Genomic DNA, 18,335 nt, shown 5'->3' with positions numbered 1-18,335 from the left:
TGGTCTCTTCAAGAAGGACAGCAGAACCTGTTGATCCTGCAGAATGAGACACATCTTGGCCCTCCTGTGAGGTAACTGCTCAGACTGAGTTTCCCCTTAGAGCTTGACCCCATGGGCCTCAAGTCCTCAAAAGTGGGGGCAGCAGTACAATTCCCAGAGCTTGCTCCTGTTCAGGCATGAAACAACTTTGTATACACACCCCTGGGTGAAATATAAGGCACAATTTTATTTTCCCTCAACCCCCTTTCTCAGCTCATACCCATCACGATGTTGGATTCTGGCAGCGAGACTATGCAGTGATTGCAGGGATCCTTGTGGTTTGTGCTCACACAGCAGTGAGCAGCAGCGCCCTGAGCTTGCAGAAGCTCACCTGGCTGCTCAGAGCGCCACTGTCCTGAGAAAACTCCTCTGCAAGTTGTTGCGGCCTGGCCCACCCAAACACTCTGAGCTCTCCTTCACTTGTCCACAGCATGACCAGTGGTGGCAGCCAGGGTGACCTTTGTGTCCATGGCCACAGCCTTGGTACCCACCTGCAAGAGAAGCAGAAATATCAGCTCAACCCAAAATGGGCCAGAATATCCCAGTGTGTCAGAGGCTTTCAGAGAGTGTTTCAATCCCAGGACTTCTGTAAAACAGGAGGGCACATGCTGTTGAGAACACAGCATATTCAAGGGCAAAATTGCCAGGACTCCATAAAGGACTCCATAAAGAACAAACAAGAGGGACCTCCCATTCCAGTACCCGTTTCCCCAGATGAATATTTCTGTCCCCTTGCCTGATGAGTAATGCAAGACACAGGTCTGCAGAACTCCATGCCAGCTGCTAGTGGTGATGGCCAGAGCTAGATACAGATGAAGCAAGGGAAAAGGAAGAGGTCTGTTCTATACTAAAAACATGTAAAATACACAATGACACATGCAGGTTAAAGACAGGGAAGCTGGTTGGAATTAATAAGGGAGTTGAACTTGCATCCTGAAGGAGGACTGCAGTTTCTCCAGAGTACAGAATTGGGCATGACAGCTCTGGAGCAGGAACACTATAGATGCAGTGAGGCTTAGCCTGACTGAGAAGGGCTGAAAGACAGAGGTGCCCTGCCCCATCTCCTGCACAGTTGGCTCAGGTCTCTGTCTACGGGATGTGCTACAAAGCCCCTTAGCATGTCCTGCTGCAGTCGCATCCTACCAGAACGTATGTACATACAAGTTATCACAGTTCTGATGCATGTGCAAGGCAAGAGCTGGGCTAGAGTATCTACTCAGAGCTACCTACGCCAGATAGGACCAAAGGCAACAAATTTCATCATGCCAGCAATGTGGGGAAAGCTGAGAACGCACCTGGCATTGTCCCACCACAGGCACAGCGAGCAGCTTTCTGCCCTCCACTTGAGCAGAATGTGCAGCAGTGAAACACACCTTGGTGCTCACGGAACTTGTTTTTCACCATCAGAGTGAATGGAGAGCCCTGCAGAGGACAAACAAGCAGAGAGGCTGCTGCAGTGGGTGCTATCAGATGTTCTGTGTTTTCAAAAATGAACTGTGTGATCCTGCTAGTCAGAGATTACTCAGGCCAATCTTAAACTGCTAAGTGGTAGAGATAATCCTTAGAAAGATTTAAAGCAAATACTCGGAAAATAACAGTAAATAAAGAAAAAGCAGTGCAAGAGAAACAAGAAATGCTACCTGTACATGTTGCCCTTTCACGTAGACGCAGACAGCATACAAGCCTGGCTCCTCAGGGCTGTAGGAAATACGGTAGGTCCCATCACCATTATCACACACTGTTGGCATGACTGCACTATGAACAGAGAGAAACCCAGGAAGTCAGTGACTGGCAGGAAATTGCTCTACATGTGAACCATTGTTTGGCCTAGATTTGTAGTTGGCTCCTTATCCTCAGCCTTGTTCAGGAGCTGTGGGTCTCAAGCAAGCTTAACAGGATGCACGAGCAATGCTCAAGCACTGCGTAGCTTTCACACACTCTTGCTACTGGGAGCTGCACTAATCATACAAAGGAAGTCACACAAAGCTAGCTGCACTGCAAGGATTTGTAGCAACCCTGGGCGCTGAAAGAACAGGTGACAGAGAGCACACTTGAAGGTCAGATTATCCCATCAGATAAGAGCCCTCAGAATTGGGGTAAATTCACAGCTTCAGAGAGCAGTTACCACCAGAAAAGCCCCTGAAGAAGACAGGAGATAAATGGGGCATGTTTGGATCACTTCAACCACTGTCCCAACTGCGTTGACCCCATCTCTTCTCTTCAATGCTCTGAGTTCTAGGTCCTTGCTGGTGAACTCTGCCTTTCCAAAGTGAAGCTCATTGGGTTTCACAAGGAAACTTGGTGGGTAGAGTGCCAGGAAGAAAGCATCAGCTAGTTACTCAGAGACTGATTGTCTGCTTCACAGAAAAGTGGAAAGAGTTTTCCACAGGCAGTTATCAGGCAGCTTTGCATTGAGGGAGGTCTTCTTCCTAATATCCACTAATTAGTCTTTTGTGCCCACAACATGACAGTTTATAATCTTCCAGACTTACAGGCTGTATACCCCACCCCCCACCATTTCACATCAATACAGCTGCCTACATCATTTCCTGCAGTGAATCCTGTGGTGACACTTCACCCTCTTCTGTAGCTGCTGTGCCTCAAAGCCAGACGGCTTTCAGCAGCGAATGCAGCAACTGCATACACGCAAGAACAAGAAATCAAGTTAATGTGGCCACAGCGACCTCTATGCCACCAAGCAAAATCCACATAATCCTCATGTGCAAACCTTCCTATGTCGTATGTGTACCTAAAGAGAGAAAGTACACTGGAACAACGATGCTCTATTGATAAGCATCTGTGCAGCCAGCACTGCTTCTGTACACCTTGTCAACATCTCTGCATAGCAAGGAGTTTTAGCATCTTATCCCTTTTTCCATCAGGTCATACCACCAACACAGTTCCTTGAACAAGTTATGCTAGCATCTTGCTCCAGCTACAATGTACGTACTATAAAACAGAATAGATGCTTTTCCTAAGCATTGACCCCCCATTAGTTCTGCATTTATGTCTGGCTGCTTTATAGTAACAACTGCAGCCTGGAAACTGTTACAATTTTTTTTTTATTATTTTTTTTTTTTTTTTCTGATTAGCCGTTTCCACTGTGGAAAGACTTAGGAGCTCAAGTTCGGTCTTCCCTGCTTCTGCTAAAAAACCTCCAAACACGCTAAAGTGCTCAATGGTTGCAACTACAACAGAAAGCACAATAAAGTCCTGACACAGATTCTTTGTCCCAAACACGAACTAGGCATTTCTATCAACTGTCAGAGCCTCCTGGGCTTGGTGGACTGTCTGACTCAGGACGGTCATTTTGGGACTGCGATGTTTTACGCTTATTAGATGTTAACAAAAACAGGAGCCATGGCTGTCTGCTGGTAGGGGTGCAAAGGAGTAACAGCTCCCTCTGACAATGTCTAACACCCACTGAGAGTTAAGTCCCAAATCACTCAATATAAGTCTGGGCCAATATTGTCAAGCTCCACACAACCAAATATAACCAGCAGGGAAGCACTGCGGTATCGATGGGAAGAACAGTAGTGCCTTTTCCCCTACAGATTCTGACCTACATGCTGAAGCATGTCCTCCCATCTGCCCCAGCAAGGAGGGAGCCAGGGTAAGGGAGGTAGAAAGGCAAACCCCGTGACAGGGGAGTTCTCAGGAGAAATACCCACCAGTCCCTCTTGTCCTTGTGGGTGATGGTGACCCTCACAGCCTCTCCTCCTCGCCCCATCTGCTCCCCCGTGGCATCATTGCAGAGGAGGGTAAAGCCAGTCAGCTTGTTCTGACGGGCATTGTGAAGACCTGCAAGGCAGAGAAACAGGACCAAAAACGATTCACATCAGCCATGACTGCCATCTCCCACCTATTTTGAAGCATTGCAGCCCCATCACAGCAGAGCCAGGACTCTGCTACTGAGGCATACAGCTCCTTTCACTCACAGGGTAAAGTAAATATATAACTGGGGATCAGGAGAATGCGAACAGCCTTAGGCACTGAGAGATGTTGAGCAGGCTTAGCCCAGAGGTCCATATGGACCAGGGCGGTCTTCCTGCCTGCCCCTTTGAGCCCAGCTGGCACCTTCACAGAAGGCTCAAGGTGCACCATGCAACCAGGAGGAAGGAGGAACAGCCCCACTGTGTGGGAAACAGCATTGTGGAGCCTCAGAGACCTTGGCACTTACAGTTTGGCATAGAAGGGATTGAACGAGCCCTGGGTCTGTCTCATCTGCCCTGTGCAGGCCATTACTGACCAGAGCTGGCTGTGCTCTGTGGGCTAGCCTGAATGTTGTCTGTTTTCTGGCCCTACTCCAAGTCCTTAGTAAGCAAATACCCATGAAACCATTGATGCCAGTTATTCCCACGGCAATCTCAGGAGAAGCTGTAAGGGGAATGAACCAACTCAGCCACAGAGGGGATCTGCCTGAACCCATGCTGCAGAACAGCTGGGGATGCCAGGAGAGCATCATATGCTGGCACTGCAGGTGTCATTCCCGTCCCCTGAGTAAGCTGTGATCTTTGGCCTATGGGTTGCGCTTCTCGCACCTCACTCCATGCTGAGGTAAGTGATGTTGCAGAAGGCAGTGCCAGTACACTCCGTACATCTGGCTGGGGACAGCTTTGTGGGTCCCTGCCCAGCATGGCTCCCATAGGCCCTCAGCAAGCAATGCAGCCTCTGGCAGGGCTCTAGCTCTGCCCCTAGTCAGTGCCTGGACAGCACGGAGCCAGCAGTGCCTTAAGCAACACAGCACATGGGTACAGAGAACAGAGAGGTGACTTCAGGGAGCAGCATGTTCCCATTCAGCTGTTGCACAGTAGCCCATTACCTTCCCCATGCAGGGTACATCTGGCTGGATCAACCACTTTATTGAGAATGACCCCAAAAACTTCATAGCCGCAACACTGCCCTGCTCTCTCCCGGGGAGAGAACTGGATCCCATCGTCCACGCTGGGCTGGGTGTTGTAAGCAACGCTGTTCAGCTTTGCCAGCCGGCTCCCCACCACCCCTTTGGTGATGAGGATCTCCAGGTCTGAGCCGCTCATCAGCAAGCGCTCCGTGAACTCCACGCCGGTCCTCATGTCCAGCAGCAGCTGCTGCAGCTGGGCCTTCTGCAAGAGCAGCATGTTTTCCTTCTGCACCTTCAAGTCCTCCAGCTGCTTCAGCAACTGGTCCCGGTGCTCTTCAATTGCTTTCACATAGCCAGTGGCAAACAGACAGATTTCTGTGGCCACAGCGTCTGCGCGACTGCGGATGGCACTGCCCATGTCATCAATCTGGCTGAGCACACCCTCTAGGGTGACCATGTGCTGCTGGGTGCTTTTCAGCAGCTCCCGCAGGGCATCCCCATGCCTGTGAATGGCATTGCCAGTGAAGTCATAGGGGTGCTGCCGGTGTCTGTCTACAACGCAATCCCGGCACACAGGCTGGTCACACTGCTCACAGAACAGCCTTAACTCCTCTGTGGGATGAGAAGGGCAGAAGAGAGGCTTCCCAGCCTGGCTGCAGTCCTTGGTGTTCTCCAGCTCTGTCACAGCATGAGAGGCTGTCTTCTTCTGTCTCCTAGAAGGGAGCAACCACAGATCACTTTGTGCATGTTGGATATGAAATGCAAACAGCTGAGACCCCTTGTGAACGCCAGTCTGTACAGACTGCAAGTCACAGTGTATGCTGCTCCCTCTAGCCTCTACTGAAATCCACTCTGCATGAAGTGACTTGTGGTCTCCTGAGGACAAGCCTCCACACAAAAGAGGACAGCATCCGCAAGCAGCTCATTAGAGGCTGCTCTCAGGCTCCCTGCACGCAGTCAGCACTATTTTCAGACACAAGAATCGTGTGCCCCACCATGGCCACACACAGACTGCGGAACAGGCTGGCAGCCTGCTACTGGCAGCAGCTCCTTCATGGAGCCTGACAGAAGCAGGATATTTGCAATTACCCCCAGAACCCACTATGACAGAGGCAGCAGGAGGGCAACGAGCCATGCAAAGTGAGAGCTGGCAGGAGGTATCTCCAAACAGAATAGCTCACTGACAGTCATTTCTGGAGAGGAATGGGAGATGCCAGGCTCCTCAGCCATTAACTCACTGATTTTCACCATCTTTAAGTTCGCTGAGGTTAAATGAGCTCTAATATCCATTTGGGGAAAATCTAGTTCAGGCCACTGCCAGAAGACAGCCTGTCATTAAACATTAAATATTTCAAAAGTCAAACTCCATCTCCTCTGGCCACCAGCTTGGTCCTGCTCAGAGAAGACCAAAGATGGGACACAAAGAACCTGTTATGACCCAGACACCCACCATGTCACAGGGCAGCACAAGAATATTTCAGTTTTATGCAGCTTTGAACACTGGGAACTAGTTATTGAGCAGGATGTAAAAGCCTCTCTCCTTCATTGTATCCTGCACTAATGACTTCTGGCACTTGTGATGGGAGCTCCAAGTCATAAGCAAAGATACACTCTAAGGACCAAGCTTTATAGAGTTGCTCTGGCAACACAAAGCAACCTCACCACAGGGTAGGACATGGCCCTTATACTACTCCTTTCATTTCCCACTTATCTCCCTTGGGTCCAGCACATTTTCAAAGCCTTCTAGCATTATTTGCATAATGGCTTTCAGATTCACACTTTCCTGACTTCAACCTAAGACCTCTCTCGCTTATTCAAAGGAGCACAACAGTGGCACTCAGATCCTTAAAAATCTTGCCTACACACCAGGAAATAATTTCAAAATGGTTTTCGTTGGGTCTTGTTCTGCTCTGCTATCAACTAAATCAGGTGCAAGTCTGCAGATGCTAGTGGGGTAACAAAATGATATCAGTAAAAAATGTGGGAAGCGGGTCATGGGGACATATTTGCTACTGCTTCAATACCTTCTGCAGTTATTTCTGTCAGTGCAGCAGACTGCTATTCAAGGTCTCGGTTTATCACTCTCCAGCAGCTTGCATGAGTTATAAGGCATTAGCTAATCAGAATGGTATGCTGAATATTAGAGCCCGGAGTGGAAAGGTAACTAAGAGTCTAAGCCATTTTACCAAAGGCACCAGTATCTGCAGGGGGGCAGGGAAGCGAGGAATATGCCTCAGTTCTTTCTGGGGAAAAAATTTGCTAATCAAGTGGAAAGGAACAGCAAATATGAAGGGATTAACCCAGTCTAAGAGGCCTCCCTGGCTAGTGTTACTGGGCATTTGTCTGACCTTGCCTGTCACCTCCTTGCTTCAGAAGACCATTCAGACTTCCTGTCACTTTTCTTCCCTAGTGCTGCCTGTCCTTTGCCCTGCTCACAGGCTACTGCAGCCACCTCCTCTTCAGCTCCTACCTCTGTTCCAGGCACCTCTTCTTCCTGCCTTACTGGCATGACCCTCTCTGAGGTACACAGCTCTCTTCTGCTGTCACTTCTTCAGGTTTTCTGTATTCCAACAGAACTAAATGCTGCAACACCAGGCACACTGCGAAGCAATAGTGTTACTGCTGTAGGCTCCCAGCCTCACAGAAATGCTGAAAATGTACACACAGGACACAACAGTAAACAGGCACACATACAGGTTGATCAACAGGAGGCAGCAACCACAGTAGGCAGGCTAGTGTCAGGACTCCCACTAATCTCCTTTCACTTCACCTAAGGGTGCCTTTGCACATACACAAAGTAAACATTTCTGGAGGTGAAGAGTGGCAGACCAGCAGTTTAACTTCCCCATTTTCCTTGGGAGACGTGCCTCCTCCAAAGTGGGACAGCACAGCACATGAGGCTCTCCATCCAGCACCTGTGCCTGTTGGAGTGCTGCCAGTTTCCTCGCCCAGTGATGCTAAACCGAGATGCAAACCGCAAGCAGGTACCACCACAGGCAAAGGGCAGCCTGAGTTTTGACTTAAAGGCTTTGCCTGAACAGGGCTGCCCAGCCTCCTGCTAGCAGCTTTGCTGGACGCCAGCTGAGTACATAGCACATTTTCGAAGCCTTCTAGCATTATTTGCGTAACAGCTTTCAGATTCACACTTTCCTGACTTCAACCTAAGACCTCTCTCGCTTATTCGAAGGAGCACAACAGTAGCACTCAGATCCTTAGAAATCTTGCCTACACACCAGGAAATAATTTCAAAATGGTTTTCCTTGGGCCTTGTTCTGCTCTGCTATCAACTGAATCAGGTGCAAGTCTGCAGACGCTAGTGGGGAGAAACCGCTAAGGACTGAACTGGAGGATGCAGGTTTACCCCTCTGGCTAGCTCTGCCTGCTTCACCCAGCCACATGCTGCCCTCCAGCAGCCCGAGAGGGGAAAGAAGGCCGCCCTGCACACCCCGTGGCCAGGTGGCCCCGTGCGGGCCGGGCCTCGCCGCCACCCCCTCCCCTCACCTCACCTCACCTCCCCTCACCTCACCTGTGCGCCTGGCAGCAGAAGAGGCAGAGGTCGGCCCCGCACGTCAGGCACCGCCTCACAGCCGCCCCGTCGACGCAGAGGTCGCACGCCGCCGCCGCCGCCCCGCCGCGGCCCAGCGCCAGGTAGTCGGGGGTGAGCTGACCGACGCCGCCGGGCGGCAGCGCCACCTCAGCGTCGCACACCGGGCAGAGGACGCTGCGGGCGGCGGCCCGGCCCGGCTCCCCCAGCGGCCCGAGCCGCCGCAGGCAGGGCGCGCACAGCGAGTGCAGGCAGGGCAGCAGCCGCGGCGACACGCAGGGCTCGGCGCACACCGGGCAGCGCGGCCCGGACGCCATGCCGGCAGCCCCGCCGCCGCGGCCCCGCCGGGCAGGGACGCTCCGCCGAGCATGGCGCCGCGCACCGCCCCCGCGCGCCGCCCCCGGCCGTTGGGCGCGGGCTGCCCCGTTGCTAGGGGAGACGGCGGCTGGGGGGCTGTCGTACCCCAACCGGCGCCGGGCCCGCTGAGAGGTGCCGGGGCTGCGGTGGGAGGGGCGACGGGTGTGCCGGTGCGGCCGGGGCACCCCGCTGGCAGCTCCTCCGGGTCTTCTCCAGAGGGACGGGCCAGGCAGAGGGGTCTCCACTGCCCGCTGTCATGGAACCACGGAGTGTCCTGAGTTGGAAGAGACACATGAGGATCATCGAGTCCAACTCCCGTCCCTGCACAGGACAACCCCACAGTTCACACCATGTGTCTGAGGGCGTTGTCCAGTCTCTTCTTGAACACTGTCAGGCTTGGGGCCGTGACACCTCCCTGGGGAGCCTGTTCCAGTGCTCCACCACCCTCTGGGGGAAGAACCTTTTCCTAATGTCCAGCCTGAACCTCCCCTGGCTCATCTTCCTGACATTCCCTTGAGTTCTGTCATTGGTCACTAAAGAGAAGAGATCAGCGCCTGTCCCTTCTCCTCCCCTTGTGAGGAAACTGTAGATCTTGATGAGGTCTCCCCTCAGTCTCCTCCAGGCTGAACAAACTCAGTGACTTTAGCTGCTCCTCATATGGCTTCCTCTCCAAACCCTTCACCAACTTCGTGGCCCTCCTCTGCCTGCTCTCCAGTAGCTTTATATCCTTTGTCCTCATCCTCCTTGCCGAGGCACTGAAGAGCCTCTCCAGCTGCTTGCCACCTCTGACAGCTCCTGTCTTTCCTGAGCCAGTCATCTGGGAAACCACCCCCTTCCTCCACCCACCCTGGGTAGTTTTTGTTTTTCCAGTTCTTCCATCTCAAAACACTGAGGTTATCCACCTGATGGAGCCTGCATTTTTTTGCAGACAGTTTGCTGGTGCACTGGATGCCTTCAGGCATTCATAGCTTTTCCTTCTGATGACCAATGAGCTTGCTGAACAGCCGAGAAGCAGTAAGAGCAAAACTGGAATAGGAACACAGCCTGGCAACACAGCCAGGCTTCACTGTGACTGCCCGTGGAGATCGACTGATGATTGTACTGATTCACTTTGCCTGGGAATTATGAATATTGTAGAAGGCAGGCTGTGAAATCAGAATGTCAAATCCTACATTAAGCTTCTTGGACTTGGATGGTATCTGCAATATTGCTTTTGTCAAACTGATTTCTAAGGTCACCAATTTTTTTTTTTTTTAAAAAGCTTGTACCTACAAAACCATGTTGACTAGCACAAAAGATACTCCCATAGTGTGCTGCATTCAGCCCTTAATGACTGACCTTTGTACCAGCTTCTCCATTAGATTGCCTAGGACCATGCCTATCTTATCTGTCCTATCCTGCTGCCCTTTTGAATGCCAGCGTGATATAACCACCACTTGAGACTTCTGGATTTTAAGTTTCCTAAGTGGTATTAAAAATCAACAAGCAGGGGAGATCTCCATTTAGGTTTTTTTTAGGACTGCTGAGGGCAAATTATCTAAACCTACTGATCTGTAAATACTTAATGGATGTTAATGCCCCTCTGATGCATAATGGCTTGACAAAGACATTGCCTGCTTTGTGCAACACTCTAAAATATTTCTGTGTCTTTTATGTTTACATACAAGATAAAGGTTTTAGATCACAATCGAGTGTTTACAGCTTTGAAGCCAATCAAAAAAGAAATATTTCCTAGCAGCCTGCTTCAGATTAACTCTTAGCAAGTGAAGTGGTTGCTGTGGAGGTTAGAGAAAATCAAAGTTGCAGTAATTGTGAGACCAGATGACTTGATAATGTCAGAGAGGAAAGACCGTTTCTTTTCATCATACTGATGGAAGAAACAGCAAATGACATTGTAAGCATGGCTGTGGGAAGAAACTGGGAGAAGAATTATAATCTCATCCTTGCGTAGAAAAGCCAAACTACCTAGAGAACAGCAGCATCTTCCGTTGCTGCAGAAGATGGTGAAATAAACCTTGGCTGGTAATTGCAGAGGAAATCTGAGGTTCAACCCCAGCTGATCTGATCTGATCATCTGCCCTGAGGCAGAAGGACAGGACAGATCACTGCTGAGTAATGTCTCCATGAGTCATCAGCATGCAGCAGTAGCAACCTCCATATGACTAGAGGAAGCTGCAGTGAAATGGGCTGGAGAGAATGGTCACGAGAGCTCCACAAGACTCAGACAGAAAAGAGAAGTGAAAGTTCTGGAAAAAAAAAAAAATGGGAGCTACCTTAGTACAAGCTTGTGCTTCAGTTTTGGTTACTGTCGCCATAATATTGCTTTCTTGGCTATTGCCAGTCAGTGGAGGAAGCCCCTATGCCACCAAGGCCTAAACTGTGGAAGGCAACTCAATGGACATGTATGCTGGTGCCCTGCAAAGTATCTTCAAGAAACGTACTGGCTAAAAAGCACTGTAAGACTTGGACTGGGAGGCCCTCTCCTGTCCTGGATCACTCAGAGTTTGCTTTGTAACTGAACAAAACATAAGGATTAAAAAAATACCATGTTAACTTATAAACACTGACAGGCAATAAAGGAGCATAGCTACAAAAATGAAACAATGAAAATGTGTCATTAAAATTACACCAGGCAATAATGTTTTCCTTTTGCTTCATTTCACAAGCACTGATGAATGGCTAATTAGCCTCATTTGACCCAAGGTTTACTTGGAATGGAGTCCTCTTCAAACTCATTTTCCTGCTCCTATTCTTAAAGATGTCTATCACAGCCTCTCAGAGCACTTGCTCTGGGTGACTTGTTCTTTCCTTACTGCACTTTCCCTGCCAGCTCCTTCCTCTTCTCCTGTTTATCTGCTGCTTATTTCCTACCATTAAGCACTGGATCATTACACAGAGACAGCCAAGATTTGATGGTTTCCTTCCCCCATCCCTTCAAGGACTCCTGACTAATATTTCTATTGTGTTTGCTAGTTAGCTCAATCTGGGCTATGCTTTATGCTGCTTTCTTGCTTATATTTTTCTGAAGAAATACTGGTAAAACCTTTTATATCAAGTACCAAAAAATTTTTAAAGCATGGTTTCCTTCCTAGACTCATCATGAGTAGTGTGGGTATAAACGACTCATTACATTTGGAATGGGATACTTCATGCTTCCCCGTCCCCATCTACTCTGTCAATTTTAGGGATCTGTTTCTGGATAGCCTGCTAAAAGAACTGAAAAGGTAGTGATGCCAAAGTCATTAGTGAACAGGACAGCAAGGAGCAGGCCTGCAATGCAGGGGCTTGCAGAAAAGTCCAAGATGACTGATGATAAAAAAGAAGGTCTGAAAGTTATTCAGAAATAAAATATTAGATAACTTGACAGAAAACACAGAAGCTGTCAAAGTGCCACAGCCTGGGTTAATGGCAGCCAGAGGAAGGTGGAAAATGGCTTATTTGGGGAGTTTACAAAGAAAAGAAAAGTAGGACAGCTGGTTGCTTTCCAGTTGACCAGCAAGCTCAGTTTTACAGTGGATTTGTCAGCCCTGGGAGCTACTGTGTTTCAGAAACCGCCCTGAATGTGGCAGAGGTGCCAACCTGGTACCCTGAGAGTACTCGACACATCGTTACTCGTTTCCACGCAAAAATGTTTTGTGTTGTCTATTCCCCAGCCACCCAGCTCTTTCCGTTTGTATCAACCTCACTTGGAGAATAAAACCATCTCCCAAGCCAGGGAGAATCTCTTCCCCATTCAGCTAAACATGCATTTAAAACTATCTGGCATTTGACTGGTGAGAGGAGCATTTCCGTACTGTTCTTTCAGCTTCTGGCCCAAGAGTCTATTATTATTGGCTTGTTTACTGAGACACAGAGGCTGGAGTCTTCCTCAGTTCTCACTTTCTGCATCCAGCCTGATGCCCCAGGGCTCTCAGAGCATGAGCACCTACACTTACCCCACTTGACGGCAGCCAGTTTGGGCATTTCCCACCTCCCAGGAGCCTCGGCTGCCCCCCACGCTATAGGCTCCACCTGAGAAGGATGCCGTGCCCAGCCCAGATGCCTTCATTATGTGTGTGGTGCAGTTGTGAGGACAGATGGGACAGGAGGGTTGTAGGCTCAGACACAGCCATGCCTAGGGGTGAAGTTGCCTCTCTCTCCTTGCACTGGTGTTCACCCAAGGCTGCCCCTCAGCACAGGGCATGAAGAAAGTTCAGATCTGGCTCATGGTTGGATATAAATCATAATGTAGATGTCATTAACATGCTCTCTGTGAACAAGACCCTTCCCTGGCTCCAGGTTTTGTACGTGTAGTGTCTCAGACACAGTTTCTGTGTGCATCAAATTATAAAGAAAATGCCTTTAGTTGTGTTCATGTGTCCCTATCTCCTTTGACTCCTGCAGCAGTTTTAGCTACTCGACAGTGCCCTGTAACTTGTGGGGCCACACAACTGTCACATTTTCTTCCTTTTCTATCAGTTGGTGAAGGTCACCAGAGATGAAGGAGTGGGACCGCTATCCCACATGGCAGAATCAAGCTGCAATGAGCAAGTCTGCCATCAGAAAAGGAGGAGCAAGTTGACTTTTGCCTGTGCTGGGGCTGGAGGGCACATGAGCACATTGCCCCAGGGCAAGGCTGACATGACACAATTTCTGCAAGCTGAGGGCATGGAGGAATGTGACAGCTGGACAGAAGGACAACACCAATCCCCTGCTGGGGGACACTGCTTGGGATGGAGAAGGAGGACTTCTGCTCTGGAATCTCTCTCAGACTTTCTACAAGGCATTGCTGGAGGTACTCACTCTTCAGAGTAACAACTTCGCTACCAAACATCTCCCTTCACGCATATGCTCATACACCGTCTTTTAAATTTGCTAGTAGCTTTCTCTAATCAGGCTGCTGTTGAGCTTAAGGGACTAAACTAAACTGAAACTCAAGAGACCTCATTTAACATAAGCCCAAGTCTCTTCATTTTCATATCAGCCTCTGAAGTACATTTCCATGAGCTGCTGTCCAGCATCAAACCCATACTCCAGTAGGAGAGACGGAGGAAGAAGGCAGCAAAACAGCACACCTGGCAGACTAAACCCATGTCGCTCACTGAATAATGGAAGAGGCACAAACACCACACACAAAATGGAAGCAGACAAGGTACAAAGATCTGCTAACACATGAAACACAGAAAGAAACAGCACTCGTCCTCCAGATTTGTGACAGGAAAAACAGAGTTCAAGGTGGTAAGGCAATATCCCTCCCAGTTGACAGCAGCTCTGTGAAGACAAAAGCAGCTGCAACTAAACCACCCAGCAATGCTGGCTTTGTGCAGACTTGCCCTTGCTATCTATGGCTTCTGACCAGGCATTCCTGCTTTTCCCTCCTCCCTGCAGCTTTCCAGCCACCTGCTGCCACTTTTAGCTTTATGCCCTGCTATATATATTCTTTTTAATCTCTCCTAAGTCCTGCCTGCATTTTTTGAAGAGAAGATGAAAATGGATTTTTTTTCAAGCCAGGTTTTTTTAAGGAAGCAAGTTTTATGTGATCTGTCAGGCCAGTAACCTTTTTATGTCCCCTTCAGTCATATTTGAGACAGGAGAAGTGATCTAAAGACTGTAAGTTTCTGCAGGCAAAAGAAGATGGCTAAATAAGATATTTAATGCTCACACTGAGAAGACAACAGAGCCATTCTTCTTTCCCTTCACTGCAAGGATAATGAAAGACAGGAACATGTTCCAAGTAGGATATTATGTGGGGATGCAGCTGTTATGGTGGTGGCAGCAGGACAACTGAAAAAAGAGGGCAGCACTCCAGAGAAAAACAGGCTGAATTAGTTCTACTGCTTGCAGAGCAGCTACAGATCATACGATTGAGGCATGTGTGTGGGGAGAACAGATCCTGCAGCAGACATGGCTGTGTGGCAAGCACATAATATCAGAATGTGCCTTCTGGTGGGGTCACTTTGAGACAGCATCCCAGCACCAGTACAGCATCCACACCTGCAGCCCCCTGCTCCATAACCCCACAGGCTGAGCAAAGCCCCCACATGTGCACAGAGGGAAGGGTGTCAGAACAGGACTTTTCCTACAGCACTAGAAACAAAACTTGGCTTTGCTGTGGGTCAGAGGGAACAGGGAGTTCACTTAGATGAGGTTTGTGGTCAGTATGATACCTGACAAAGCAGTACTTTTATGCATACAGATATATATCTGTGTGTATATATATATATACATATATAAATATAAAATCTGACTTTTCTGAAGGGAACTGCAACAGGTTTGCAGGAGTACTACCTCCCTGCAGGAGCAGCTGTCAATATAATGAGGATCAGGATTTTCTTTCAGACAGGTACAGGCCAGCCTGCTTATCTCATTTGTTCCCAGGCAGAAAAGCCTGAGCTGGCAAGCATGCAGCTATATTCAGCACAGATCTCCTCCTTACTTATTTTCTTGACTTGCCCCAGGCTCCTCTTACTTCATGCACCCATCTCTTTGCCTGTGCCTGAGGTATTGCACCCGCTCCTGCTTAATTTGTTAGCCAGAAAGCAGAACTGCACAGGGCAGGGACAACCCAAATTCTGTTGTCCTCACCCTTGCTATTCAGACCTCCTGCTGAAAACAAAACAAAAAAGGTAACGAAGACAAGTATTAAGGACACTCCGGTGTTCCAGCAGGAATTTAGGCTTACTTGGATCACCCCTCTACTCCAAGATGGCTCTTCCTAAGCACCTCACTCTCTACTCCTACCTCAGAAACTCACCCAGATGCTGTGCAGGGGATTACAGAGGAAGCACAGATGAGTGCCTGCAGAGACAAAGCTTTCTACTATTTTTTAAGCTTCTGCTGAAACTATACCTAGCAAGTTCGATGGGCTGAAAAGAGGCATTCACCCTTTTCTTCTTTAGTGCTGCCTCAGTTGCACGCAGCAGTTTCCAAGAAGATAGGGCTAGACTAGATTATAACTAATTGTTATTAATGATGAAGTAACCATACTCCGCAGACTGGAGGGAGCGGCACAAGCCCTGGCAGCTCTTTGGTTCAGCTCCACCCCACCCAGAGCTGGAGGTCCCCTTCTCTGTAGCAAAGGGAGGTTATGGAGAGTTACAAGTGCTTTGGCTGTCATCGGGAGCCAAGCACCTTGTTCTGTGTGCTGCCTTTTCCTGCCTGCCTCATGCCTTGTTACTCCTCACCTGGAAAACTGGTGGGTTAGAAGTGAAAGTGAGAAGCACTTGTGTTTTCTGTGCTCAGAAGAAACACTCCTGAGGCAATGCACTTACTTAGATGTCTAAGAACTGAAATACAAGCAAGACATATTTCCATAATTCTATCTGTCCATTATTAGCATAGTAAAGAGATTATCTCCAGAGTCTTCTGGGTTCATCTGCTTTATACAAAGACCACCCCCAGCAAGAAAGGCCTGACAAAAAATAGCTTACTAAAATGACTGTTTTAATAACACAGAATAATCTTATGTCCCTCTAGACACTAGGAACTCCACATTTATGAAAAAGCAGCTTGTTAGTCCTCAGTATGATCACATGTAGGTATTACAATGGAATAGTCGTATCTTATAGTATAGACACTGCAAAGCAACGTATGTATGTCACAGCTGAGCTGAATATCCAGACACTGTATTTCAGCTCTCAGGAGGAGCACCTCTAAAACTGTATGCCTGAAGTTTCCCTTATTACATAAAGCTCCATATGTCTTGTGCTCTTAGAGGAGTAAGTCCCACATAAAAGCAACCCAAACTTTGGTAAAAGCAAGGCACTTGGATACCATGTGGTTTAATTAGCCTCAGGCATTTAACTTGATTGCACTATACAAAAATATCAGCCTTAGAAAAAGTACTGAAAAAAGCCAAGATAAATAAAGCAGCAGATTTTTATTAGTACATTAAGCTGATTAAGCGTCTCTCAGTAGAAAAATATTCCAATAATCTGGACCTATCGGGCTCTGCGCCTTCCTCTCCTTTTTGGTGTAAGTGTGGCTCTAAAAGCATCCTTAAATTGGACCTTGTTTTATCATAGTAGCCTTCCCATTTCTGTATTGTAATCGCAGAGGTTCTTCAGGCTGTAAGACAGACCTCCTTCCTTGCATGTCAGAAACAGTCCCTGTCACCTCAGACCTGCAGAGCTACATCATTAGGTGGTCATCACAACACCCACCTAGACAAGATGAATCGACATAGGCAGATTGCCTTCTTAATAGAGTTGGCAATTCTGAAGAGCTAAAGGTTTCAGAGAGGAATACTCTCATTTGGAATTTTCTGTTTAAAACATGCCTTTTTATGTCCTCCTAAAGTAAATAAAAATTAAAATGTCAGACCTACAGAATTTTTAGTTTCACTCTAGAAACTGTAACAAGTGGGTGTAAGCTTAGAAACAGAAAGTAAAATCTGTTTCTGAACTTCATCTCTGCTATTTATCAACTACTTAATATTTCAAAACCAAAATAAAACCCAAACAAGGCAACACATTGCACAGAGCCTCCTTTCATGTAACTGCAGAGGAATTAATGACTATAAAAGATGAAACAATCAAAAATCCAAGAAAAAACCCTAGAGTTTTCCCATTTCCCAAAAGAAAATGAATCAGCTATTTACAATGAACTTTTCAGTTTAGAATTTTGCAATGAAAGTATATACAGGAAATTTGCCCATGCTTTCCAAGGGAAACCTATTCCTATGTGGTATACCTGATAAGAGGCGGACAAGAGAAAACAAAGGCTGCAGCTCTTCTCTGTACCTGCTCTTTACTATTGTGCTTTCCCTGGTTTGTGGTGAAATGTCCTTCTGCTGACATTTAAGACTAAAAGGAAAAAGATTAAAGGCCTGTGAAAAAAAGGAAGCAAGGCAGTCAGATGTTTATCATGCAAAACCAAGAAGTCAGTGACAACAAACCACACCACACAAATAAAAGATTGGGATTAGATGATACCAGCCTTTCTATTATTTAAAACAATTGAAAAACGGAGATGAAATTAAGTCTTAAAACTTTCTCCTTCATCTGATACAAGAACTCAGATTTGCTACTGCTGGTGACAGCTGCAGTTTGTTGCTTGGTCTCATTCTAACAAGAAAAACAAAACAAAAAAACCCAAATCAACCAACCAAAAGAGAAACCCCACAAACAAAAAAAACTTCAGTTAGTTTCTCAGCAACTGCACTCAGCTTTATACTAGACTGTGGAGTTCCAGCAAACACACTTCCACCAGATCTCAGCTGCAGCTCGTTTGTAGCCCTGATACACTGTGTGACTCCAGCGTGAGCTGCAGAAGGCTGCCTCTCTCCAGCTGAGGCTGCAGAGGAACTGGTGGGATGTTGAGTAGTGACACCCAGTAACAAGTTCCTGCACAGAGTACTTTGCCCATGTTGCAAGCGAGGTCTGGCACCAGACCAGCCACTTCAGTGCAAGGCAGCACCCAAGCTAGTTCGCTGTGCTGAGAGAAAAAAAGAGTTCCTAGTTTGAATGTGCTGCTCTGCAGCTTTTGGAAGCCAGGCTGGAGCTCTGCATAGCCTTGCTGCTTCAGATGGCCACAAGCTGGGTGCTCAGCACCACAAACACTGCTTTATGGAGC

General features: G+C 48.0%; 1 protein-coding gene across 2 annotated transcripts; it reads right to left on the bottom strand.

The window, feature by feature from the left end:
- Positions 1 to 206: 206 nt before the first annotated feature.
- TRIM45 (tripartite motif containing 45) lies at positions 207 to 9,335 on the bottom strand. 2 transcript variants are annotated; one of them, XM_082050911.1, is made up of 6 exons: positions 8,409 to 9,335; positions 4,862 to 5,592; positions 3,711 to 3,840; positions 1,680 to 1,794; positions 1,335 to 1,461; positions 207 to 530 (listed from the first exon to the last, which is right to left on the bottom strand). In XM_082050911.1, exons 1-6 carry the CDS (start codon positions 8,741 to 8,743, stop codon positions 379 to 381), a joined length of 1,590 nt encoding a protein of 529 aa, XP_081907037.1. In that variant the 5' UTR covers positions 8,744 to 9,335; the 3' UTR covers positions 207 to 378. The 2 variants fall into 2 exon arrangements, with proteins under 2 accessions (XP_081907037.1, XP_081907036.1); XM_082050910.1 differs by having other exon boundaries at positions 4,862 to 5,595; positions 8,409 to 9,332.
- Positions 9,336 to 18,335: the final 9,000 nt, after the last annotated feature.

Source organism: Streptopelia decaocto (assembly GCF_964273445.1).
Source record: "Streptopelia decaocto genome assembly, chromosome: 1".
Classification (NCBI taxonomy): domain Eukaryota; kingdom Metazoa; phylum Chordata; class Aves; order Columbiformes; family Columbidae; genus Streptopelia; species Streptopelia decaocto.
This window is presented reverse-complemented; position numbering and strand designations above follow the sequence as displayed.

What these genes read in the sequence shown, in the direction of transcription:
- TRIM45 (XM_082050910.1), bottom strand. Translation starts at nt 8,743, where the DNA reads ATGGCGTCCGGGCCGCGCTGCCCGGTGTGCGCCGAGCCCTGCGTGTCG. An exon ending in TTCTGCTGCCAGGCGCACAG is followed by an intron (nt 5,596 to 8,408) that starts GTGAGGTGAGGG and finishes GCTCCCTTCTAG; the next exon opens with GAGACAGAAGAAGACAGCCT. An exon ending in ATGTACCCTGCATGGGGAAG is followed by an intron (nt 3,841 to 4,861) that starts GTAATGGGCTAC and finishes TCTGCCTTGCAG; the next exon opens with GTCTTCACAATGCCCGTCAG.